This window comes from Xenopus tropicalis, chromosome 7 (genome assembly GCF_000004195.4).
Source record: "Xenopus tropicalis strain Nigerian chromosome 7, UCB_Xtro_10.0, whole genome shotgun sequence".
NCBI lineage: Eukaryota > Metazoa > Chordata > Amphibia > Anura > Pipidae > Xenopus > Xenopus tropicalis.
This window is the reverse complement of record NC_030683.2, coordinates 42,340,466-42,366,973: the sequence shown is the minus strand read 5'-3', so window position 1 is coordinate 42,366,973 and position 26,508 is coordinate 42,340,466. Positions and strand designations below refer to the sequence as shown.

General features: G+C 39.1%; 1 protein-coding gene across 2 annotated transcripts in view; it reads right to left on the bottom strand.

Annotated features, from left to right (window-relative positions):
* The window catches only part of adamts14 (ADAM metallopeptidase with thrombospondin type 1 motif 14), a 76,131-nt gene that overhangs the window by 47,268 nt on the left and 2,355 nt on the right, over window positions 1-26,508 (bottom strand). For both annotated transcript variants that reach the window (XM_031906242.1, XM_031906243.1), the window contains exons 3-4: window positions 10,273-10,429; window positions 6,235-6,431 (exon numbers count right to left, since the gene is read on the bottom strand). In XM_031906242.1, coding sequence (XP_031762102.1) covers window positions 6,235-6,431; window positions 10,273-10,429 — 354 coding nt within the window. The remainder of the gene's footprint in view (window positions 1-6,234; window positions 6,432-10,272; window positions 10,430-26,508) is intronic.

The window sequence follows — 26,508 nt, the reverse complement described above, 5'->3', positions numbered from 1 at the left end:
GCAGGTTGTATGTGTGTTGGTATGGGTAGGTTGTGTGTGTGTTACCACCCAGCCTGTATTAGACTGGCCTAGCTGGCCAATTGCACTGCCCATCTGCCCATTTCCCTGCCTCATACACCCAATCCCGTCTAGGCCACCAATTTCCACACTCCCAAGTAATGTCACTGCCCGCCCCCCAACCTAAAGGCTGGTAATTAAAGAAAAAAAAGGTGGCAACCCTATGTGTGTGTGTCTGTATGGTTTGGGTCAGTGTGTATGTTGGTGTGTGTATGTCTGTGGGAGGGTTGATAATTAGGAATTGTCAGGGACCTCTTTGAATATGTGCTGTGCTTTTTCCAGCTCCTGAATATGAATATGGGCACTATGCGTTGTATGTGTGTGTTTGTATTACCAAGCAACACTTCCTTACTCCTGCCTTGAGAGCCTTCATCAGTATGTCTGTGTGGTTTGGTATACCTATTTGCTCAGCTAACATGAAAGGTTTGCTGAAATCAGCCTTTGAGCCAATCAAAGTGGCTTTTTTCTTCAGATAAATTCTTTTAGAATCTTTAAGATCTTTTAATGTTGAAAGGTGCAAGAATTTGTGTAATGCTCCAAATATGTTTTACGTATGTGCTAAAAGCTGCAAGCTGTCATAATGTGCTTTTAACTGTGTCAGTTTCCTATCTGGGCATTGTTTATTCTAAGATATGAAGACAAGAAAATGTTTGTTGGCTTATGTACCATGACAACATTATTCCAAAAATATGATACATAAATTTTTTGTTTGAGCTGTGATAATTTGAATGTACAGGTATGGCATCCCTTATCTGGAAACCCGTTGCCGGTGGAAAGGCATTTTGGAGCGATTAGTCTACCTGTACTCTTCCCCTGGATGAACAATTAGATTAGTAATATTCCCCAATTAGATATGCGTACAGGCTAAACGAATAGTTTAAATGAATAGAACAATGTTCTTCCAACATGTATGGTTAATAAGAGGTGCGGGCTCCCATCGCTGGGCTACGGGAGGGAGCCCCCGATGCAGGCAGCCATGTTGGGGCACATGCATGCGCATAATGAGTGCCGCAGGGGCAGTTTTTAAAAAAGGAAATGATTGTTTCTGGAGTGCAGGCTCTGTTAGCCCACACCTCTGGTGGGGGAAGCAATATAGGGGTGATAGGTGCCCTTTAAAATAGCATTTTTCTATTTAGAATTACCCAATGGCACATACAGATATGGGACCTGTTATCCGGAATGCTTGGGACCTGGGGTTTTCCAGATAAGGGATCTTTCCGTAATTTGGATCTCCATAACTTAAGACTGCTAAAAATCATTTAAACATTGAATAAGCCCTATAGGCTTGTTTTGCCTCCAATAAGGATTAATTATATCTTAGTTGGAATCAAGTACAAAGTTCTGTTTTATAATTACAGAGAAAAAGGGAATCATTTTTAAAAATTAGAATTATTTGCTTATAATGGAGTCTATGGGAGATGGCCTTTCCGTAATTCAGAACTTTCTGGATAATGGGTTTCCGGATAAGGGATCCCATACCTGTACTATTAAAAAAAAGTATATTTGTATAAAAATATTTTTTTGTAGATGAAGCAGTGTTTTACATATAAGTTTTATTTTATATATTTTTATAGTGACCTATATTTTTTTATAGAGATTGTTGTCGGAGGTATATTCCTTTAATTGTATAGAATGCTTAAGGAATATTAGTTCCTTAAATTTTCTTTTTTTCTTAGTTAAAATAGTTCTTCGTTTCCCAGTAGCATCAACACACTAATGCCAAATCGTAACTGTTACAGATTGAACCTGACTGGCTGTGAAAATCTGACAGGGGGATTTTTCATACTTTAATCCGATTATGGTGGCAGGAACTGACTGAACGTCTAAAAAAAAAAGCACCACCCTGGACCAACAGGAAAGCTCAAAGCCTATAAGCAGCTGAGAGGCATGGGAAATGCACTGTGCACATACATTTTCCTTGCCTAGGCAGTGCTTCAATAAATCACAATTTTCCCAGTGCAGATCTGATATCTTATACAGCACTTATGAAACAGATGTTCAATATGAGACAGTGGGGCTATCAGCAGGCTGTACCCATCACTCCTGGCCACACGTGTAGGATCATAGATACATGGACGTTCCCACTGTAACACTATATACTATACTTGTGCAAATATAATCCAGTCCGTTCCTTTTAAATTTAAAAGAACTGAATTTACACAAGCAAAGGTTACTTACTATTGATGCACATGACTGTATTACTCTTTTATAAAAGTAGCATTCCAAATGCAAATTTATGTGGGATTTGCTACCCCAACAGAGGCAAGTTGGAAATATTTAGTACCCTGAAGGCCTTTTATTGCACCCCAGCTTTTTTAATTTGTCTATAAGACAAACAACTGAACAGTATGGAGTGGCCATTAATCTGAAATCTCATCTTTCAAGGGAATGCATCTTTAAAGTAGTAAGCAAAATATGGAAGCATTTATAAAGGCATGCAAAGGCTAATTCACTAACATACAGTTCGTGCCTGCTGTACATGATTAATCACAATGCAGCTATGACATATACATTTTCCAGATGGGGTTTGACACTGAAGGTGTCCATCCAACACATCTTCTGGTTTATAAAGTATTGAAATATTCACCCATACTGTTATATTGGGCAAGGATGTCAAGGTGATACTTAACACTAATTGTGTTCTGACTCTTGGGCCCATTCCTAAGAAGCAATATTTATTACTTCTATAATGGTGCTTCATGTGCCCAAACTCCTTTCTTATCCTGGGAAGGTAATTGGCAGCGGTTTAACTATAGAGGAAGCAAACCCCACAGTCACAGGGGGCCCCGGGGGACATTTCCCACAGTTGTCAAACATAAAGATAATTCACAAAATAGTGGATTTTCTACCAAAAATGTTTTTAGTGAATTTTGCTGAAAAATTGTATCAGGCAAAAAAAAATCTGTTCATCCCTATTGAGACGCCTTGGGAAGGAGAGGAGTCACTGTAGGTATTGGGACATGAGACAAGAGGCAGAATTTATATCTGGACAAAGAACAAGCCCAGCACTAATAGTCTGATGCTAGACTCTAATTTCTCATTCCTACTTTCTAATCTCATTAACTAAATGAAGCCAGCGCAAGGATAAATTTAGCCAGGAACCCTCTAAGCTTTCACATGCTGACAGAAGGTTCGGGCAATTAGAAATTTATAAACATTCTTCAAACTGTTCATATCCTATTTTTGTAGAATCTAAAATGTAGGCACTATATTTAACTGCTTGGTTAAAAAATATGATGCAAGTCACTTCAGTGTGTCCCATAGTTTGCAGTAGGGATGACCACGTCGCTCAGCTATTCCCTGACTAATAGGATAAGGATTAGAGTTAGCTGTGTGGGCCCATTCAAGGCCTGATTTATCGTTGTTGGCATGCATTTCTACCTCATTCTGTGTGAACTCTAACTTACCCTCTCATCCCCAAGAGTCTCTCAGACCACAAAGTGCAGGTTACTCGTCTGAGGTTTTCTTAGACATTGCTAGCAGATTTCATGCAAGAGAGTCACAACAATGGCATATTTATCTTTGCTGCGCTCTGTTTGCAGCTGGGCAGACTTTATTACTATTATAAAAATGCCAGTTTTGGGTTGAGGTACAAATGTGATGTGCAAAATGCTAGGAAACAAACGTCTAAAGTTAACATTAATTCAATGTAATTGCAGACTTTGCATGAAATCGTCCCACACACACGTAGTTTTGTGCTCTGCGTCATAGTTCCCATAATCATTCAGTTAGTGCTGTTTTTCACATGAACAGCTGGCCAGTGTAAGACTAACATCCTCCTATTATTATAAAAGGAATGTAAACACAGAGAACAAGGGTTTCTGCAATAGCATAGTTCCTTTAAGAAAGCACTAGGGCACTAGGGTGCCTTTTACAAATCATGATGCTCTGACTGTTGCTGTATTTGCTACATCTTTATTCCCCTGGAAAACAGCAATGCATGCTCTTATTTTTCACATATACTGTTTATACTAACAGGTGGTCCTTGTGCCTGACTGTACCCTTATTGGATACTGTACATGATTTTCCTCATTTATCATTACTCACTTCTCTGATTTGCTATTCATTGCAGCATCTCCCTTCTAGTAATCAGTGTGACCTACTGGTCCTGACTCACAAAGGCCTTACAATTCATGCACCACCGTTTGTCCTGGTTAATAGCTACACATTAAGCATATCCTGGCATCACCTCCTAGAATGTCACTGCCAGCTACAATATTTTTTTGATCCCTTGTCCTATACAAGGTTTGTGGCACTAACATGTGATTCAGCTGGAAAAGACATCACTGTTCATTATCAGTTGTTTCTTACTCCTTTCACTAGGGCCAAATCATGCAATGCTTGGCAACATGGCAACATCATCATGTAAGTCCTCCATTGCATTTGGTTTGAGCACAATAACCTGTTACATAATAGCAAGAAATGTGTGTATATGTATGTCTCTAAGAAGAGATAGTGTAACTTTGCAGTTATAAAGCAATGTGCTTGTATGTACATAGAAAGCAAACAATTACCCATATAATGTATAGTAAAGCAATAAGGTATTTTTATGTCTGACAGCTAAGAAATAATTATATCTCTGTTACGCATGCCTGCCATTTGCACTGAACACACTGCCATTTTAAAGTGCATTCATTTTGTAGAGGATAAGATAACAAATAGCTTCTCCAAAAGCCATAACATTCCTTATGGTGATTTTTGGGACAGTCTGTGTTTTACTGTGGATGCTTCATAATAGTGTTCAGATATGCTTCAAAGCTTTCGAAAAGCTATTATTAACGCATTCTTGGGATTGTTTTATAGACCTGATGGCTGCACCAAGTCACCCATACACAAGTACAATCTGAAGGCGTAGGACAAAAAAGAATATTAATATACAGATGCTCTACAAACCAAGTACAGACACTCTAGAAATGAATATCACATCTTCTGTATTGAGAAAATCAATGCTTAGTTAAAAAGGGTATTAAATTTACAAGCCACCAACAAGAGATCAGGAAGGGCAATGGAACGGGAAGAATTTGTCTACAGGCAGCATCTGGTGCCCAGATAACTTCCACAAGCAAAACCCAAAGACATCAGCATTGCATTTGGCATTTTCAGTAAAACTGAAGCATATGTACTGAAGCTAAGCTGTACTCATCACTAAAGAGAAAGGGGAGATTGTATTATTACTACATTAATACTAACCCGAAAATACTAATACTTAATTCTGCACTGATATATTCCATTACAACAGCCATGTATACTATGTGTGTATGAATTGTATTAAAGGAAAGTCTAAAAATTCAGATTTGATGGGGCAGGGTATTGCAGAGCCATCTTTAGCAATTATGTATGCATGCATATAAGACAAGACCTTTAAATACATGGTTTAATATATTTATCACTACAATCCATATCTGTGACAGATCCTTGACATTTTTCCTTTACAGAGTATCTGTATCCTATATTTTAACATGGTCTTGAGGTCTACACCCCCTTTAAAAAATACATACTAAGAAAGATGGCCTAAAAGTAAAGAATAAATAAACACTAGAATAGTTCTGTAGCTTCTGCCATGGAGTTTGGAAATTGCAGACACTTTAAAAAACATATGGGCTCCTACACTGCTAGTTAGATGTCTTTTCCATTCATCAACATATAAGATACTAAAAACATCCAAGCAATGGTAACAAGCACATATGTATTTCCTAGTACTGAAAAATACATTATGTACAAACCCCTCACTGTTTCTGCCAGTCATAAGACCTAACTTTGGAACAGGGCTTTACAAACTCTTTATAAACTTCTGGAGCTTATTGTATATGATTAATTTCATAGATGCTCTACAAACAATTTATAGTAGTACAATGTTATAGATTCTGTGCTCTGATTGAGTACCTTCAGAATAGGCATTTGTGTGAAACAGAGCTGGTTGGCACAATGGCACATCAGGTTGTGATTTTGATGTCTCTTATTCAGATCATGGCACCAAAACAACAATTGGACCCATACTGGCAAAATTTAATGTTGGTCGACCACACATTACAGCCATTTCAAGGTTGTATTCTTAAACCAATGAGCTTGACTTTTCTCCAGCTCTGTAAGCTCTACATATACACTGAGCACTGTACACCAAATAATGAACAATAAAACAGCCAACAACTGAAATAAGAAAATTTGCAAAAACCTCACTATGTTCAAGAGGGTGAGAACGTAGTTTTGCACATGCTCTTTCCCATGGAAACGCACAACGGAGTCATCCACTGCCAGCAGCACCTCAATGTTGTAGTCATCCTTCTTGGCATGACGCTTGTTTCTCTCTTTTTCACGTAGTCCGTCTTGTAACAAATCCAACGAATATGGGAGGTCACCAACTTTATTCCTTGCAACTAACAGAAAATAAAAGACCTTAACTTGTTTTGTACATAAACATTTAATTACGTGGCACATTGGATATTTTTTATGTATACAGTAAAAGTCGGCCAACAGTAATGCCACCAAAATATAGAATTAATGCACTATTTCAAAAATACACTTCTCAAATTCCATTAGGCATGAATGGAAAGTGGGTAGATTTTTCTGTGGTGAGCTCTTATCTCAAATTTTGATAAATCTGCACTGCCTCTAAATTTTGCTAAACACTTCTTGCAAAATATGTTAGGGTTCTGCTGAATCCCAAAAATGCATTCTTAAGTAAAGCACTGCATCTTTTTCATATATACATCCAGTAGGAATGGCCTGCTGTCATCTCACATTCATTAAGTCTACTGGGAACAAAGTGACAACACATAAAGCCAATGATTACTTTTAGTGAGCTACAGAAACAAATGGCTTCCTCCGACACCAATGAACAAGTACAGGAATAGACGCCTTATGGCAATACAGCAGGTGCAAAGTAAAGTTCCCAGGATTCCCCGACCCAGCTGAGCTAATATGTGAGGCCAGAGTGCACAACAGCTTAAGAATAGGCACAGACTGTACACGGAAAACAGGTAGATGAGACTTTTTTTTCTTTTTAATGTTGTTTGCAGCATTTATTTTTTGGATGAAGGAAGCCACTCGGATGAGAGGGGAAAGGTTTTCAAAAAAACATGAAGTTTTTTTAGACCTAATTCTACTAGATACTGTATATCATGACTTGTATGAACACACTCAGCCGGGGTGTTGGTGATCCCTTCAGAGTTGGATGCTATGTATCGAGGTAGCTAACTCAAAAACAATGCATCATTTTTAATGACAATAAATTGCAAACATGTTGTATATGAAGAAACTGGTTGTTTAACAGTGTATCTTGTAAAGATGAACCTCCCCTTTAATGAAGGGTTAGCAGAATTATGTTTAAGGAAATCATTATAATAATCTCATATAGCAGCACTAAATGGGGCAAGGTGCTACTTACAGAAGGCAGCAGGCGTATACTTGTGTAAGCTGTACTGTGCAAGTGCTCTGTGTATGGACACTAAGGGGCAGATTTATCAAAATGTGAAATTAGAGCTTAATACTAGTGATGAGCGAATCTGTCCCGTTTAGCCATAAAATTTGTGAAACGGCGAAAAATTTGTGAAACGCATTTGTTGATTGATTTTTTTTGTCGCCTCTGTCTTTTTTGATGCCCGCCAGTTGTTTTTCTGGCCAGCGATTTTCATTGCGACTGCGCCCTGATTTGATGCAACCGTGCCCTTTTTCACGGAGGTTTTTTTAAGCATATTTATTAAATGGTGAGTTCTAACTTTCATCCATTGATAAATACGCTTCAAAAAATCCCATGGAAATGAAAAGATGCCATGAGTTTTTATATATTAAGTTCTAAACTCAGATTTTGATAAATCTGCTCCTAAGGGACAGACTTATGATTGCCAAGCCTATTTCTTATTTAAGAAAAAAAGTTTTTTTCCCCAAAACCCCTTCACTGAGTTTTTTTATAGGACTGCTAAAGCCAAAAGGCTCGAGCAATCATAAATCTGCCCCTAAGTGGGGCAATTCCCTTGGTACTCCAGCACTTGTGCCTATAGTATGTATTTTCCATATACATGTATTCTTTTGCAATTCCTCTGGACCTATATGTTTAGCAGGTCAATATTCCTCAAATCTTATGACATAACTATGTCAATAGATTTGAATTTCAGATTCTTCAACATCTAAGCCACATCAACGTCACATTGAAGCCTTTGAAGCCTCAACGTCCTGCCACATACAAATTAGTAAAACTGCTTTAATTACTCTGTTTAACTGTTAAACTGGAACGACTCATAAAGACATGATTATATCTGCAGGTTGCTTGGGGTTCATGTTATAGCTTGCCAGCTATTCCACCTTTTATAACATATTCCCCATATGAGTTATGGTTCCTCTCTTTTCATTGATGCTAGGTTTTTCAGAGCAAAAGAACAAAGAACACTGCTATTTACTCAGAAGGCTTACAGGTGCATAACCAGCGTAGCAAAGCAGAAGAAAAACACACATTTGTTTTATACACAAAGAGATATTAGTGGTTTGAAAGATGAAGGAAAAATGTTTTCTAGGAATAACAAGATTGTTCCTGCATCTCAAACACAGCCTCTACTTTGACTGAGAAGGCTATATAGACCCACTAGCATGTCTGGACCCTCCCTGAACTCAATCTAGGCATTATTTGTTTACTCATATGGAGATAGGTTTCTCAACTGTTCTTTGAGACAGTTTAGGATGGATACAAGGGAAGATGGGATAAATACCACCCCAAATGCCCCTGTGCTATATGCAGATTTGTTTTACCAAAGAAGTAATACACATATCTATAATCATAGTCATCACAAGGTATCAAAATGTTCATGATCTTTTGACTAGAGATTTATTATCTTTATGAAGGAAGTACCATTCTTTATCATCTGGCATGTTATATACAATGTCCTCAAGCAAAACTAGCATTAGTTCTCCCCTGCAGAAAATAACTTATTCACCTAATATGAATAAACACAAAGAAAGTGATAATGTTTATTTAAAAGCTTAAAGGTCAAGTAACGGCTTGAGAAAATGGTGTTATGGTATAGTGCTACCTGCTGTGGCCAATATTAGAGAATGCATGCAGCTGGTCTCAGGCATGATGAGAGGTATTCTGACCCATACAATGAGTATTTTTACATTGGGGGAGTCTGTAAGAGCTTTCATTTTTCTTGAAGCTGCTTGGGCCTCACAGAACAAAACATCTGAACTTTTAGAAGCCATTAAAAGACATAAACTGCCCTAAATTGACACAGTAAATATCATACTCAAAAAGGAAAGTTCACATTTATCATACACATACACACATCAAATAAGTTGTGATAAAGTCTTGATCAAAACTGACCCCTGAACCTCGAGTAATCTGTCACCTTCAATAAATTAGTTTGCAAAGAAAGAATAATTTTCTGGCCTTTGTCAGTACTACAAGTATGAGACCTGTTATCCAGAATGCTCGGGACCTGAGCCTTTCTGTAATTGGGATCATCATACCTTAAATCTACTAAAAAATTATTTATACATTAAATAAATGTAATTGGGATCATCATACCTTAAATCTACTAAAAAATTATTTATACATTAAATAAACCCAATAGGATTGTTTTGCCTCCAATATGGAATAAGTATATCTTAGTTGGGATCAAGTACAAGTTACTGTTTTATTATTACAGAGAAAAAGGAAATAATTTCTCGATAATAACCAATCCCATACCTATATATTAAAGGAAAAGTAACACTAAAAATTTTTAAGTAAAAAATCTATTCTACCCTGCCCCAATAAATGCCCTGTCCTGCACACCATTTATTATTTTGAATGCTTTATTAGAAAATACCCGCTAAAACTTGGCTTCCGGTCATTTGAAATAAGGCGATTAGGCTGTGCAGGGCAGAATCCACAATGCGACGATCGATTGATCAATCCTAGCCTTCCTTCTGTATAGGAAGGAGTCGGGCTAGGATCGATCAATCAATTGTCGCATAGTGGATTCTTCCCTGCATCACCGTATCACCTTATTTCAAATGACCGGAATCCAAGTTTTAGCGGGTATTTTCTAATAAAGCATTCAAAATAATAACTGGTGTGCAGGACAGGGCAATTATTGGGGCAGGGTAGAATAGATTTTTTACTTAAAAATGTTTAGTGTTACTTTTCCTTTAAACTGGAAAGAGCAAGACTGCAATTAGTCCTCACTTCTTGTGAATAGTTAGTAATGTTGGAAGAGTACCATATTTAATGTATATTTGAGATACCTTCATTGTGCTCTGTCTCCTGATTCGCTGTTTTATTTTGTTGAACAGCAGATCTTCTATAGACCACGTGTGCACGACCATTTTCCTCTTCATCTTGTCTTCCTTTTTCTAATGGCTCAATGAAATATTCAGTCTCATCAGTCCTTATCATGCCAGCCTGATACAAACACAATGAACACACAGTCTTACACACTGTTATTTATTAACAAACCATTGCTTAATAAAACATAAAATGAATCAATCCCTTCAGTAACTAATATATGAAACTGAATCCACTGATCCATTGCAAGAAGCTTGTGGATTTAAGATATGAAAACTGATGGGGGTGGTCTCTTTATCTCACTGAGCCTTAGGGCTCTGGTACACGGGGAGATTAGTCGCCCGCGGCAAAACTCCCTGCTCGCGGGCGACTAATCTCCCCGAGTTGCCTTCCCCCTGCCATCCCACCGGCGAACATGTAAGTCGCCGGCGGTATGGCAGACGCGGCGGCGCGATTTCGCGCAAATCGCCGAAAAAGACTTGCGAGGCTTTTTCGGCGATTTCCCGAAATCGCCCCGCCGCGTCTGCCATCCCGCCGGCGACTTACATGTTCGCCGGTGGGATGGCAGGGGGAAGGCAACTCGGGGAGATTAGTCGCCCGCGAGCAGGGAGTTTTGCCGCGGGCGACTAATCTCCCCGTGTACCAGAGCCCTTAGTCCCTGTATAAGTGGGCCTATCTGAACTAATGGAACTCCAGAAGGGCCTTGCAACAGATAATTGGCCATTAGTGACAAGGCCTATAATCTTCTAGAGAACAGAAATGATAAAAGGAATTCTTACGCAAAGTGCAAATTAAGCATGAGTAAAAAGCTCAAAAACAGAAATATAGGAATGAAGCCACCTGACATAAAATAGATGAATTTTTAAAGAAAATAGAAGCATAGCAAAGAAAAAAAAAACACACATAATGCCATAACCCAGTGGAACCTATCTGACCCAATGGGGCTCTGTGCCACAGTTATTGCTACAGCTTTATTAAACAGTAACAACCTATAGAAATGGTTTAGGGACAGAAAGCATAGACACTATAAGGTAATAAGTAAGAAAAAAAACATAAAAATTCACAAAAATAAGAATAAACATTAACAGTTCCCTATACACTGCAAATTATAGGGTTTGGGTCACAATGTGTTTGCAAAGCATATCTTAACTGAACACAAAGAAAAAAGCTTTCACGTTGAGCATTTTTCCCCACTGTTTACTACATATTAAGGAAAGTATAGGTAACCCAAAGCAGACTACTGCACTGAGTTTGAACCGGGTCGGACTTGGCCAGCGGGACACCGGGAAAAAAAGGCTTTCTGCCGGCAACAAAAGCAGAGATCTATCGCGGGCGACTGAACCGCTCCATTCAGTTCTTACCCTAAAGCAGCAGCAAACTGGTTCCAGCCATCAATTATGCATTGCAATAAGGAGGTCCAATCTGTTCTTAGGGTAAGAACCCACGAAACGGTTCAGTCGGCCGCAATAGATATCTGCTATTGTTGCCTGTGAAAGCCATTTTAGAGTGGTTAGTCACTCTGTGGGTTCTTACCCTTACTGTCCAAGTTCGGATTACAATTTTAGAACCGACATTCAATGCAAGTCAATGCATTGTGACTTGCACACAACTGAGGTGGCTATTTTTTGGCCTGATACTGAGTGACTGAGTTGGAGGCAAAAATTTGTTATTGTGGTTGGCTTTGGTCTCATTATATAAATATATAATTACACTAGAATGTGCTGTGCAGGGTTTATTTTCAGACAGATTGCAATTTATTACAAGCAAGGACCTCCCCCCTATTGTCTCCTGTATGTAGTTGTAACCATGCATCTATTCTGGTGAATTGTTTGTCTGTATATGTAAATTATGATATCTTGTATTTGTATCTAGTGATGGGCGAAATAATTCGCCAGGCATGGATTTGCAGCGAATTTCCGCATTTCACCACTGGCGGATTATTTCAAAAATTGATTTGGAATTGATGGCAGGAAGGACTGAGCGGTGCCCAGCACAACTATATGGAAGTGCAAGGATCATATTATGACACAAGCACCTTTAATAAATGGGCTTTTACTTGCAACTCATTGTGGGGAACAGTGTGGGAATGCAACTGCACTTGAGGTCATAAATGTCCGCTATTGGTTCTATGAAATAATGATAAGATAGGTGATTAACAGCACCTGTAGCAACACATCAGTAATTAGTTTTGATCAGTTTGCTGTAAGTTAGAAAATTAAGGCAAAAATCTCACTATCCCCTTCATGTAAATATTCTTTTTAGGAATAAATTTATATCATATTTAGCATTTCAAATACAGCCATTTATAGCAGCAGCAGTTAATTTTATTTCCAACACTCAGCTAAAAAATAGCACATTCAAATGAATGTACGTTAAGTTTCAACGAGGATTCCAGTAATAGAAACATTTACACTTTTTTATCTTTGAATAGCATAATACTGGCTTTCTACACAGCCCCTTTCAAATAAGACATATGGAAACATACAACAAGCTACATACAATCGCTACATACAGTACTAGGGCTTTCAGACCAAGAGGAAACTTGAAGCGCAGACATTTGCATTGACTTTGAGATGTCCCCTGGAGGGTGAGTGTCTCACAGAGTAGCATACACAACCCAGGAACTTTATTTAGAACATAAAATAAAGGCATATTTCATCGGAAAACCAGAAAGTGAGTCCTTTCTGTTTTTATTGGCAAAAGTCTTCTGAGAATATTTTGAGATGTCATGATGCCTCAGGAATTATAATGCAGAGAGGCACCTGTGAAAAGCTTATATCTGGCACATTACTAGGAACTGAGAACTTTATGAAGTGCAGGCTGCATCCATATGGGATTTGTTCTCTAGGTTCAGATGGCCTGCGTTACGGGAAAAGACTTACGCACTTTATGATTTGCTTGTTAAAGGCCCAGTAATGCAAACAGTGAAAATATTTTTTTTACATTTAAATTTTGTATCTATTGATTGAGCACCTAGAAATCAACTATTTCTTGGCAGCAAATGTCATATTTTAAAAGGTTTTCATTCTGTAGTTCTTTAGAGAGCCATGAATGTCATTTAAGATGTTTATTTTCTTGTGTAACAACTAAACCCATTGTATTCTACACATCTTATCTGTTATCTTATCTGTTGCATACACATGACTTTTGCCCCACTGAATGGCTGTTCCCATGGCTACACAGCAACTAATTTATACAAACTGTAGTTTGTTCCAGTGCAAGCTAAGGGCTGTGGCACACGGGGAGATTAGTCGCCCGCGACAAATCTGCCTTGTCGCGGGTGACTAATCTCCCCATATGACATACCAACGGCGAGAATGTAAATCGCCGGTGGGATAGCATACGTGGCACCGCGATCACGGAAGTTGCCTCTCGAGGCAACTTCGGCAAATCGCCGGCACCGCGTATGCCATCCTAACGGAGATTTACATTCTCGCCGGTGGGATGACATATCGGGGAGATTAGTCATCCACGACAAGGGAGATTTGTCGCGGGCAACTAATCTCTCCCTATGCCACAGCCCTAAAGCTGGACATACACTGACAGATTTAGGCTAAAGTCCCACGGGGAGATTTTTGAAAAGTGGGTTCCAGTGACGAATTGTTCATCTTTTCCTAACAAGAGATTCTATTTCCCACAAATCCAGGTGTCATATTCCCCACCTACAATTAGAAATTACATTCAGTGCAATAGGGAAATCGCAGCGACTTCCTGCTGAATGGGTTTTACTTTCAGCAATTCCAATAGTTTTGGAAAATCGCTGGATAAAGGGTCTCATAGCGATTCAGAGCGATAAGCGATTTGAAGTAGTATCGTCAGTTTAGGTACTGGCAATTTATATTCTTGTAGAGACAAAACAAGCGACTTGTCGCTGGAAATCAATTTTTAAAAATCGCAGCGACCCCGAGGGATATTAACCTTAGTGAAGACACACAGAGCTAATAGTAGCAGCTACTTTTGCCTGTCCTCCTCCTAAAAAAGGAACTAGAAATACTGCAAAGCAAATTATTTGATTTTATATGGCATCTCAAGATACACTGAATAAAGAAACATCTATGCAGCCAACCTAGGCCACAAGGTGGCTTAGCCTTTCCACACTTGGAATACTATAGGAAAGCAGATGTCTTAGCACATTTCCCCAAGTGGCACGACCCAAGCCATTGTCATAGGTGGGTAGAACTGGAGAACAAGCTAATCACTCCCCATATTGCAGCAGATTGTTCATGGGCTGGATATTGAAAATAGGGCAAACCAGAGGATGCATAACGCTAGTGAATTCTCATTTGCAGCCTGGGATTACAGTAAGAGGATACTCCATCCAAGCACTTTGCCTTCCTCACTCACTTCTTTACTTTGCAACCTAGCATTCCCACCAGGCATCTTCACTACATCCTTCTCATAATGGACTATGCATGACGTCTTAAAGACTTATGTTGTGACCCCCAACTACTATCCTGGGACTATCTACTTATGGATCGGCAAAGACCCCTCCGAGAATAGGTATTAACACCTTATGCACTTTGCATCTCAGACCCTTGGGCATTCACATCCAGATTATCTCTGTAATTATTCATTCAAAAGAGGAAAAATGAGTTAGTTCTACGATGCCTTTCTCTAATTTGAGAATACGGCTGAAAAGACCAACCAAATGTTTAAACAATGACAAAGAGTGGCAACAGATAAATAAATATATGAAAACTCCTTCCATCACCACTTGGATGAAAGAGAATGCTTACAAAGTATACAATGATTAGTATATCACTCCTTCACAAATGGCTTCATTTTTCATATCTATGTCCTAGGGGTTGCTGCAAAACTGCAGACGACTTGCACATGTGGTGGAGCTGTCCTGTTATTACAAAGCTATGGTCTGATATACAATAAAACCCCAATTTTACATTTTTCAGGGGGGCCTGAAAAAATCTATGAAAATGTAAAATCAGGGGAATGCATTATACATTTTATATTGGTGGAACCACAAAAAACAGTGCCAAATGCAGGAAAACTTAAATTTAGGGGATGCAAAATTGAGGTTTGGCCACAAATCTTGCTCCAGATCTCTGTCTGGCTTTATTGTTCCAGCATACAAATAATGTCCATGAATTTTGTGTCTGTTTATGTCTAGCAACAAGAAGTTTGATAGCAAAGAAAATGGAAAGATGTGCCTCTATAAGTACAAGAAATTAAAAACAGATTGTGGTGGATTATAGTGATACAGAAACCTAAAGAAGCTTTATTAAACAATAATAAGTCAATGAAATCCTCTTCCATAAGGGGGCCCGGACATGTCACAAATGTTACGCAAATTGCATAAACCACATATAAAGTTATATACAAGTTACGTATAATGTTACACAATTTACATAAATTCCACAAAAACTGCCTAGAAACTTACTTAATTTACCTAGAAACTTATGTTACTTGCATATTAAGCTAAAGACAATGCAGAGAAGACACAGGCAGGCAGGGCAAACTCCACTGACCACCAATGATTTAAAAAACTTATTCCATTGACCCCAATGAACTGTCTTATTAGCACCTTAATTATTGATTTTAACTATTTATATGAATTACTTATTATAGCGCAATGTCAGCTGTTTATATTGGGAGATATATATGACTCCTCTATGTGAACTTTTCAGCAGTGGAATGACTGGATATTGGGTCCCACACCAAGATCATTGGTACCCTATGCAATTACAATTTATGTAATTTTTGGCGTTACAGTGTTTTCCACCAATTTAACCCCATCTTTCTGAATTTCACTTTATTAACACAAGCAAAAGAGAGAGAGATAGTTTACTATCTCTTTTAGTAAATAGTTATTTATAATACTAGTAAACTAAGAGATAGTAAAAAAATCAGGTTTTTGCTTTCATTGTTTTACATGCAGCTGGCTGAAAAAGCTAAGCATTGATAGGCGTGCTATAGCTTACTGGCCAGGTGCAAATTTGCCCACAGTTGATATATGAGTGTATAACTGTTGTATGTGCCATTGCCCTTAAGCCATTTAGTGCTGCCCACCATAGAATCTATGGTGCCAACATAAACTTACCATCTTACCAATTCTATGATTTCAGGTTTCTCTTGTTTACTGGCAACATGCTGTCTGGCAAAATCAAGGAGAAGTAACATGGGAAGGGTCGATATGGCAATACATCAGCCCCTATTGATCAGAAATTGATCGAAAGGAAAGTGACAATGCAATTTTCTGTCATATATTTTAAATGGGAATATTTGTTTTAGCTATTTTCTCTTCTTTTTGCACATAAGGGTAATGGCATACACTTATTTTTCTCTGCTCTAATCAGCCCTGTATTGCAGAAGCATTGTTAGTTATAAGATCTGTGAATTTTGGGGCAATAACATAAAACTGTGTGTTTTCATGTGGAGCAGAGCAAATAGGTGTTTTTATGGCTGCAGAGTAAACAAAAAGAATTCTGGGAATGAATTACAAACTCCTAAAAAAATCCCATTTACATGGGTTTATCCTATAGGCCAGCGTTTTTCAACCACTGTTCCGCGGCACACTAGTGTGCCGCGAGATGTTGCCTGGTGTGCCGTAGGCAGGGCACCAATGTACTAGGGGGGCACTGCTCTTGGCACCAATATACTAGGGGGGCACTGCTGCTGGGCACCAATGTACTAGGGGGGCACTGCTCTTGGCACCAATGTACTAGGGGGGCACTGCTGCTGGGCACCAATGTACTAGGGGGGCACTGCTGCTGGGCACAGAGTTAAATTTTTTAACATTTTCTAATGGTGGTGTGCCTCGAGATTTTTTTCATGAAACAAGTGTGCCTTTGCCCAAAAAAGGTTGAAAAACACTGCTATAGGCTACAGCTCACCCACTGGGTTTGAAGCTGAAGCCAGGACAATAGCTGATCAGATTCCCAACTACAGACCGGTTTCGCCCTTCTTGGGGCTCATCAGTGTAGTGCAGGGTTTTCTGATCAGCTTAGGTAGAGTCACCATGTGGTTTCAGAGAAAATGCTGTATGTGCCATTACCCCTAGTGACCATGAAATGCTTTTCGGCACTGTTTCTGGAAGTATTTTAATGTGTATTAGTATTATTCTCAACAAAAAAGGCAATATGGCTCATGTCCATTTCTTGAACTAAATTCAGTGCAATGAAGTTAAAAATGCGTGACATAAAAGTAAAATTTTGAATAAGCCATGACCTAGTATAGGAGGACATGGAAATAATTAACAAACAAATGGCTCTAATTTGATTTACTTTGCTTCTATTGTATCTCTGCTGACCACATCTCAAAATATGTGCCTCTATTCTCTGCGAGCTCAGTTAAAGGGGATGTATAACTTCCCTAAAACAGACTCTTTTGCTCTCCCTAGCTTCTAGGGGAGGTACCCCAAACCGGTGTCAGACTGAGGCACCGGGGTCCTACCAGAGAACCTGCCCTGGCCCAGCCAGTGACATCATCACTGATGAAAAAAATTCTTGGCACAGCAGCTGTTTCTTGCCTGTAGGTATAAAGTAAGCACTGCAAAGGCAAACTAGTGGTGCGTGGGAATTAGGTGGTGCTAAAAAGGTCCACCAGACAAGCCCAAGGTCATCCAGGATTGAGGCCCACCACAGTTTTCCCTAGTAGGGTTGGAACAGAAAAGTTGGCAACCCTATATCCTGTGGGCCAGTCTAACCCTGCACAAAACTGAATTGCATTTGCAAGACAAATTCTGATAAAATCTGATAAGGTAGACACCAGCGAGATGACTGATATAGCGTCAGGAGGCAAGATTCTGACTGAGAAAAAATACTAAGAGTACATCTGCTTTTCAAAACAAGATCTAGAGCTGAGATATCAGAGCTAAGATATATCAGATAGGGCCATAGTGTCTAACTTAATCTGGCCATACACGTAGCGATCTAACGCACGAAACATCGTCAGATCCGCCACACACAGTCAGGTCTGAAACAGTAGATAAGGAGGTAGAAACAATAGGATATTTACCTCCTTCTGCCGATTCAGCTCTGACGGCAGATTTTGGTCAGGCACCTTCTATGGCGCCCAATCAAAATTTTCTAACCTGCCCGATCGGCGAGTCGTCCGATATCGGTCGACTCGCCGACATGCCATACACGCACCGAATATCGTACGAAACAAGGTTTCGTACGATAGTATCAGTGCGTGTATGGCCAGCTTTAGTCACCCCTATAACATGTCATTGTAGCACCCCTGCACTCAGTGCAATGCCACGCAAGTTGTTTTCTCTGCCAGTGTAATTGTGCCAGGGGAGAAAATGGCAACCCACTTCCTTCTTCCCCAACATCACTGTGCACTGACAGGCATCAGAGTTTTCTCCCTTGGCATAGATATGCTAGTGAAAAAAATACCTTGTGATATGGCCCTGACTCATAACAAGTACAATGGGATGCCAACAGGAGCTGTAATAGTATTATAAAGGTCCTAGAAGTCAACGTGCAGTTAAGTATGGTATTCTATTAGTTTTATCCATGGCAGTGAAACATTTTGCTTAGATCTTTTGTACCCAGGAAGAAAGCCTTCTTTAACTCCGGAGCAAAGTGGCTTTTATAGTTCATGGTATACAGGTCTGGAAGTACATTTTTTGTTTATGCTGAAGTTGTTCATGTCTGGGCTATTTATATGGCATGTAGCAGCAGACACCCTTTTGTATACAGTAGGTGTGTGCTGGAACTTTGAAAAAAAGGGGCTACACAGGGCTAGGAGTCAGGGGATTAAACTATAACAGCAAGCTTATGAGAGACCTGCAGGAAGCCTTTAAATAAATGTATTCATTTGTGAATGCTTTACTCAGAAAGGATGCATTTAGGGTATACTTGTTTCCAAGTGAGCACATACCTTAGATATATTCATTGCAATAGGCACATGTCTGTACGCCACATAATATTACACTTCATATACAACATCATAGTGAGTAGGAGTGGAAGAAGAGACCCAGGAACCTAAAAGTATTTTAATACTTAAAATATGAGAATATGCATGGTTTAAACCATTTCCTATTGTACACTATTCACTCACAAATAACACCAACATATGCAGGAACTATTGCCACACTGACCATACATCAAACTAAATTGCTAGAACATGTATAAATATAGGGGCAAATAAGATTTGGACTTAGGTCATTCTTGACATATTGGTGCACTATATATTAAACAGTGCACTTTATTGGTTTAGCCAGCTTACCCTTTAATCCAGGTATTAGACCATCATGATGTAGTTACATTCTTAGTTTGTATAGGATGTTTTCAAGTTAATATTTGAATTGTATATGTGCATGGTTATTACAGAAATTGCAAGGGGGGGGTGGCTGTATGCTTGTATTGGTGAGCTTTCCTTTAAGTATTACTGTATGACATATTGGGCTTATAACTGTGATTATAAGGAGGTGCTGAATCATAATGGTAACATGTATAGTATCATTATTAATATTTCCTTGAACATTGTAAGTGTCAATATATATAACTCAAATGGCACCTATTCCTCTCAAAACTGGCTCCTCCAACAAAACTGCAGGCTGACTTGGGGAAGCAATAATGTCAATTATGTGTATTCATGTTCCCCAACATGTACCTCCGCATTGGGAGTAGTTACTCGGGGGAGACACAGTTTTTAACTTGTACTATTGTTTCCCACATACTGAGCACAGACCCAGAGCCCCCAGCTGTGGTTGGGGAAACTGTTTTCCACACATAGGTGAACTTTAATTTCTATTTGAGCATTGCTTAGAATTACATTTTCTTTCATTTTGCAAAAAATACATTGGATGGATACCCCTTTAATTCACATTATTCTCTTTCAGAGAGTCAAGCCTTCATATGCTTCCCATGTGCACGTGTTTGTACACACTCAAAGAGATCATTTAATCCTCCTAAGCTTAGCAAAGTCCATGTGTCCATAGCCTGACTCCTCCGTATGTTTTATTAGGATTTTTGGGATTATCGATACCAGCTGTAGATTACCAACACGAGTGTTGCACTTGCCTATGTTGCCAAGATTTTCCCATTGCTGGTGGGACAACGGGAAAAAACTTGGTGGGCCTCAGACCTCATGGGCCGCACAAACCCAGACTCAATCCCCACCTGCCGCTCCCTTGCTGCCCTTCTTCCTCCGATCGCATAAGGTACGCACGCGGGGGGGGGCTAGTGGTAGGTGGGCAGGTGAGCGGGTTGTCAGGGGCCTCTGAAGGGATATGGGGGGCCCTTGGAGTAGCAGCCTCACACCCCAGTCCAACCCTGTATACATTTGGAGAGAAAATTAGATTTTTGTTGAAGTGACATTTAAATAATCAAGTAAATGAAAATTAAGCACACCCAGGCAGGCCTTTACCTTGAGTACCTGCCTTCCATCATTTCCTTCTGTACATAGCCATATCAGGGCGCCCTCATAAACTACAAGTAGGGTTGATAGCTCACCCCTTTAATACATATTACATATTGAATCAAAATCCTGCATGGCTAGTTAGCAATGAAATCAGATACATACTGCATGGCTAGTTAGCAATGAAATCAGATACATACTGCATGGCTAGTTAGCAATGAAATCAGATACATACTGCATGGCAAGTTAGCAATTAAATCAGATACATACTGAATGGCTAGTTAGCAATTAAATCAGATACATGCTGCATGGCTAGTTAGCAATTAAATCAGATACATACTGCATGGCTAGTTAGCAATTAAATCAGATACACGCTGCATGGCTAGTTAGCAATTAAATCAGATACACGCTGCATGGCTAGTTAGCAATTAAATCAGATACATACTGCATGGCTAGTTAGCAATTAAATCAGATACATACTGCATGGCTAGTTAGCAATTAAATCAGATACATACTGCATGGCTAGTTAGCAATTAAATCAGATACATACTGCATGGCTGCACATAAATCAGTTCAGTTTGCAGCATGCATCTAAATTATTTGCTAATTAGCCATGCAGAATATGGGTTTAATATATCGGTGGCAACCCTAACTACAAGTGTTCTGAGAAAAAAAGGCATTGTGAATACGAAATGGGAACTAAACTTTGCACATTTTATACTGTTAGTAAATTAGATCTGTATTCTAATGTTAACTGGCACGGACTAACAATCTGTAGATTCTGGCAAATTCTGCTATAAACTGCCATAGACAGTCACTATTCATTGGGCTTGTGGGGTGCTGTTTGGGACTTTGTGTACCCAAAAATGCCAGGTTATAGCATCAATTTAAAAATGAATGATCCTTATATAAATGTTGTTTAAAATACAAAGTACATGTCCATTTGCTCAAAGCCCTTAGTTGGCTATAAGAAGAAATTTATGATTTATATATGGGCATGGATTTTATACATATAAAAACAGCTGGGGTTTTAAAGAGCTCAATTCTCAAATGCAACACACTGTGGAGCCCAAAGTTAGTGCTTTTATGGAAAACATTTCCAGGAATGAATCATTGGGAAACACCTGTTTCTCAAAGCTGCTCATTGAAGTGGTTGACCACATATTTAACTTGAAGCACATTAACCCTTAGGGTCCTGCACATTCATTTCACTTAGCTAGAATGGGGTCACACAGGCATTTGTTACTGTAGCACCTTATTTACCCATCCTAAAGTCATCCTAAACTGATCCCTCTCCATTACTCTTTAAAGGGGAACATATACCTTCCATAGCAGTGTTACTCTGCTCAAATACTACTGGACTACATCTCCCAGCCTTCTATAACCTGTTTTCAAGGAGTAAATCTAAGGGGTCAGAATTTGGCGGTTCCATAGTATAACCATAGTATGTTATTGAATGGCCAATCCTTAGCAACTTTTCAGTTGGTCTTCATTTTTTTAATATAGTTTTTGAATTGCTTGCTTTCCTCTTCCAACTTTTTCCAGCTTTCAAAAAAAACCAAAACTATTGTTCTGTGAGGCCACAGTTCTAATGTTATTGTTACTTTTCATTAATTGGCTTTCAATTGAGGTCCTCTCCTTTTCATATGTCAATCTCTCATTCAAATCACTGCCTGGTTGCTAGGGTAATTTGGACACTAGCTTTTTTCACAGTTTTTTTTTTTTACAAACCATGAAAAAGTCGCAATCTCGATTACTGATTCATTTGTTCCAGAGAGTCGTGAGGCCTTATCTACAATGCCCCAGGCAATGGGTAAAGTGAAAAATGGCCACAGTCAACCAGTTTTTGGCACTTTGCGCAATGCCTTGGGCATTCTGTGTGGCGAACGGGGGCAGTCAGAGCTCAATCCAAGAGACTCAGGCCGGGGGAGGCACATCTCATACCTTGCACCCTTTAGTGCTTTTGCACTTGGGCCCTCAGGGTCATGAAAGACCGATTTTAAAGCTTTCCACTGAACTTTGCCATTTTTGTTAATAGATCATGCAAATTTTTCAATTTTAATACACAAATTATGGTTCAAAATCTCTGGTAGTTGGTCATATCTTTGTAGCAATACTAGACTTCCTGCGTAAGCAGGAATGGGAATCCTGTCTGCAACTGACTCTTCTTGGGTTCTTAGGGGTCAAACCATTTTATTTTAGCTCCAAACACAATTTCCACCATTCAGAAGTTTGATTACAGTGTGGCACTGGCAAGCAATAATTGTATAACAATCCCAATATATCAGATAACATGGAGTTTACTGACACAGTGTTGCTATGATGAATACTTTTTGGAGAATCCTTTCTCATCTGTGAGATACCAACTTTGGCAAGCTAGGAGGAGCAAGAGAGTCAGTTTTAGGAAACATGTATGTCCCCTTTAAGCACTTAACCAAAAAGCCAATATAGTTTTGTGAACTTCTCATGCCCCTTGGAGTTTCAGATTGCTTTGCACTGAATACTTATGTCATTTGGACTAAACCAGTGTGCTAAAAGTTGACTAATGGAACATCAGTGATGGGAATCTAGCTAGCAGGCACCCAGGGCTCCCCAGATTTACTAAAGGGAACTAGAAAATCAGCTTTTAAACTGTGTAGAAGATTTATATTCTTATCTACTTTGTTATTTGCCACTTAATCTGACTCCCTGTATACAACAATATGCTGCGTAAATAAAGGTAATAAGAGTGTTCTCTGAACTAAGACATACATAGCATGGAATTCTGGCAAGATAATATTTCATACCCATATATCAAAGTGGCCATAGCAATGTTTCTTCAATGTTTCTCAAATGTTGAGCATATTGACCAAGATTAAACCATAACTGGTTTGTAGTGCACTAACCATTCTTAAAGTAGCACTGCTAAATGAAACTTTTTCCAGGTCCTCCCAAACAAAAAGTCATTTGTCAAAATAATGGCAGGAGAATCATACAGTACATGCTCTGTTTATACTTGATAATCTACTTGTCATTTACTCTAACCCTGAACCCAAATGCTAGAGACCTGTGCCCCCCCCCCCAGTAACCAGATGGAGTGGGACGTCTACAGTGTTGTTTTCATGGGACACACAGGTCTCTGCACTAAGAGTATAAGTATGGTTTGACTAGATTAGAGGGTTTTATTAGGCTATTTGGGATCATATCTGGATCTACAGCCAGAGTGAATTTGTTCTGTGTGTGGATTTGACTAAAATTAGAGGTAAGTATTATATAGTGGAGATTTACTTAGTAAGATTTATACCTGGTGTGTTAACATAATACAATAGACTGAGCTATAGGTTTTGCATAATGAATGACCCTTGGACATGTGGTGAATATCCAGTTAAATAGTCCAATAACAGTGATGTAGTAGTAATAAAATTGAAGAAGCCATGATTTGGGTATGGCACCTGCAAGTGCAACTGACTTGCACCTAATGAAGCTCTGCACACACTTTGACCACATATAACTAAACTGAGAACACTTAGGGGTGTATTTATTAAGATTGGAGACAAACATCTTCATTGATGTTGCCCATAGAAACCAATTTGATCTTTGTTTTTGTTTTCTAACTTGTAGGTGACTGTCTAATTGCTGATTGGTTTCTAGGGGCAACATCACCAGTGATGTTTGTTTTCAATGATAATAAATTTGCACTAATATGTACTGATTGCGTTTTTTGCTCATGGTGAACTGCACTTTGTACCCTAATAAGTGCAACAAAAGTATTTCATAGTTATACTGTCTAAACCAGTGATCCCCAACCAGTGGCTCTTTAGCAACATGTTGCTCTCCAACCCTTTGGATGTTGCTCCCAGTGGCCTCAAAGCAGGTGCTCATTTATGAATTTCTGGTTAGGAGGCAAGTTTTGGTTGCATGAAAACCCAGTGTAAAGCCAAACAGCCTTCTGTAGGCTTCCAGTCAACATAGGGGCCATCAAATAGCCAATTAAAGCTCTAATTGGCACCTCCAGGAACTTTATTAATGTTTGTGTTGCTCTCCAAAACTTTTCCATTTGAATGTGGCTCACGGGTATAGAAGGATGGGGATCCCTGATCTAAAAGGACAGCACAAGGTCTACCACAAGCGTTTGTGAAACCGTTTTGATAAAATTATAATATATACATGACTTCTGAAAATAAGCCAAACAATAGTAATATGTATATCATATACATACTTATGCAGAATTTAACCTGACCATAGACTGAAACACAGATGTATTCAGGGTAGTCATTTTTCAGGCTGTATTTGTGAATCAGTCTTTTTCCCCATGCCTGTCAGGACAGTGCTGTTTTTGACTGAACTGTTAACAACTCCCTGTCCCTCCCTATATAGTCTACCATCTGTGTTCCAGTCTGGCCCTCTACTTGAGTTTCTGATGTCAGGGGATTTGATCTAAACTAACACAGGGCAAAGGTGTCCGACAGTTCATCACTGGACAGGAATCTCTAATGCAATATGCCCTTTGATGCATTTGAGGTGATTCTCATCCATAACAAAAGTGCTTACTGTAGTCAGTATATTAGTCTGAATATCCATGAAAGAAACTGTCAGTCACAGGAAGGAACATGAGGCTGGCATGCCCCCAATAAGTCCGCTACTTAGGCACCAATGAGTAAGATTATTGTATATAGACAACCCCCTTAGCAAACACCCTTTATACACTCCATTTCCTTATTAGTAAACGCTATCTGTTTGGCTTGAAGTCAGTGTCTGCTCCATGTGCAGAGCGATGCGGAAAAACATCCCTTCTTTTCCAATATGAAAGATGAAAAGGTCATAGAAAATGTAAACTAAATGAATTCACCACAGCTGATCACTTGCAGATCTTACAAATCTTCCTAATTATTTCATTAAAGTTAAATAACGTCATTACTTCATTGATTTATACCCATGCCTAATGTTGAACATATGTGCACGTTTAGGTGTGGTTACTTCTGAGTCTAAGAATTAGTCAGCTCTGAATTCTTATGGTGCTGGAAAACATTCAACAGGCAAGAGAAATGACACATGGCTAATTTGCATGAAAGCCTTGATAGATATGGCACCGAAAACCGCTGCCTGGGAATTTTTAAAAAAATGACTTGTGGAAAAAAAGTATTTCAACAATAAAAGCTCCATTTTCCTCTATAGAATGACAGTGTTCTCTTGGCAATATTCATGGTGTTGGAATAGCTCATCCAGTAGCCACAACACAAGCTACAATGTAATGCAGACATCTCTATTTTCATTTTGCTGCTGCTGTCAAAAGATCCGTCTCATAGAATTTCAGCTTATGAATGAGACACAACGCTTGTAGGTTATAGCAAGAGGGATGCCTGCCAAGCGATGAGCATGTTTGTGAGCCAAAGGACAAGAGGAAAGAGTGATTTCAAGAACACCGAATGTCTATTTGCAGAAACAGTTGGGCTTTAAGGGCCAGTAACTTTACACATAGAGTACACAGCAATTAGACATTTATAACTCGGGCATTGCTAGAAATAACCTCACATGAGATGACTAAGTATATTTTTGGCATTGGAAGAGCTGGCAGAAGTTAAAGTCATTCTCTGTGTTTTAATAGGGAGACACTGGAAATGTGCAATGTTAAGTATCGTGCCCAGCTTGTTTTAATATGACTGTTTTCTTTTAATCCCTGGCACTCAGATTTAAGTTAATTACAGAAATAAATATCATGATCATGTTAGGTTATTTTGCTATAGCTCCATGGAAAACCCGTTGGTTGCTGGGCATGCTTTTAAACTCATACAGAGTTCCAAGAAAATCCTTGCACTGTGAGAATGATCTATTATACCAGCTTGCTGGCAGGCTAGAGTCCCGGCTAAGCTGGCAGCAATAGAAGTGGACCTTCC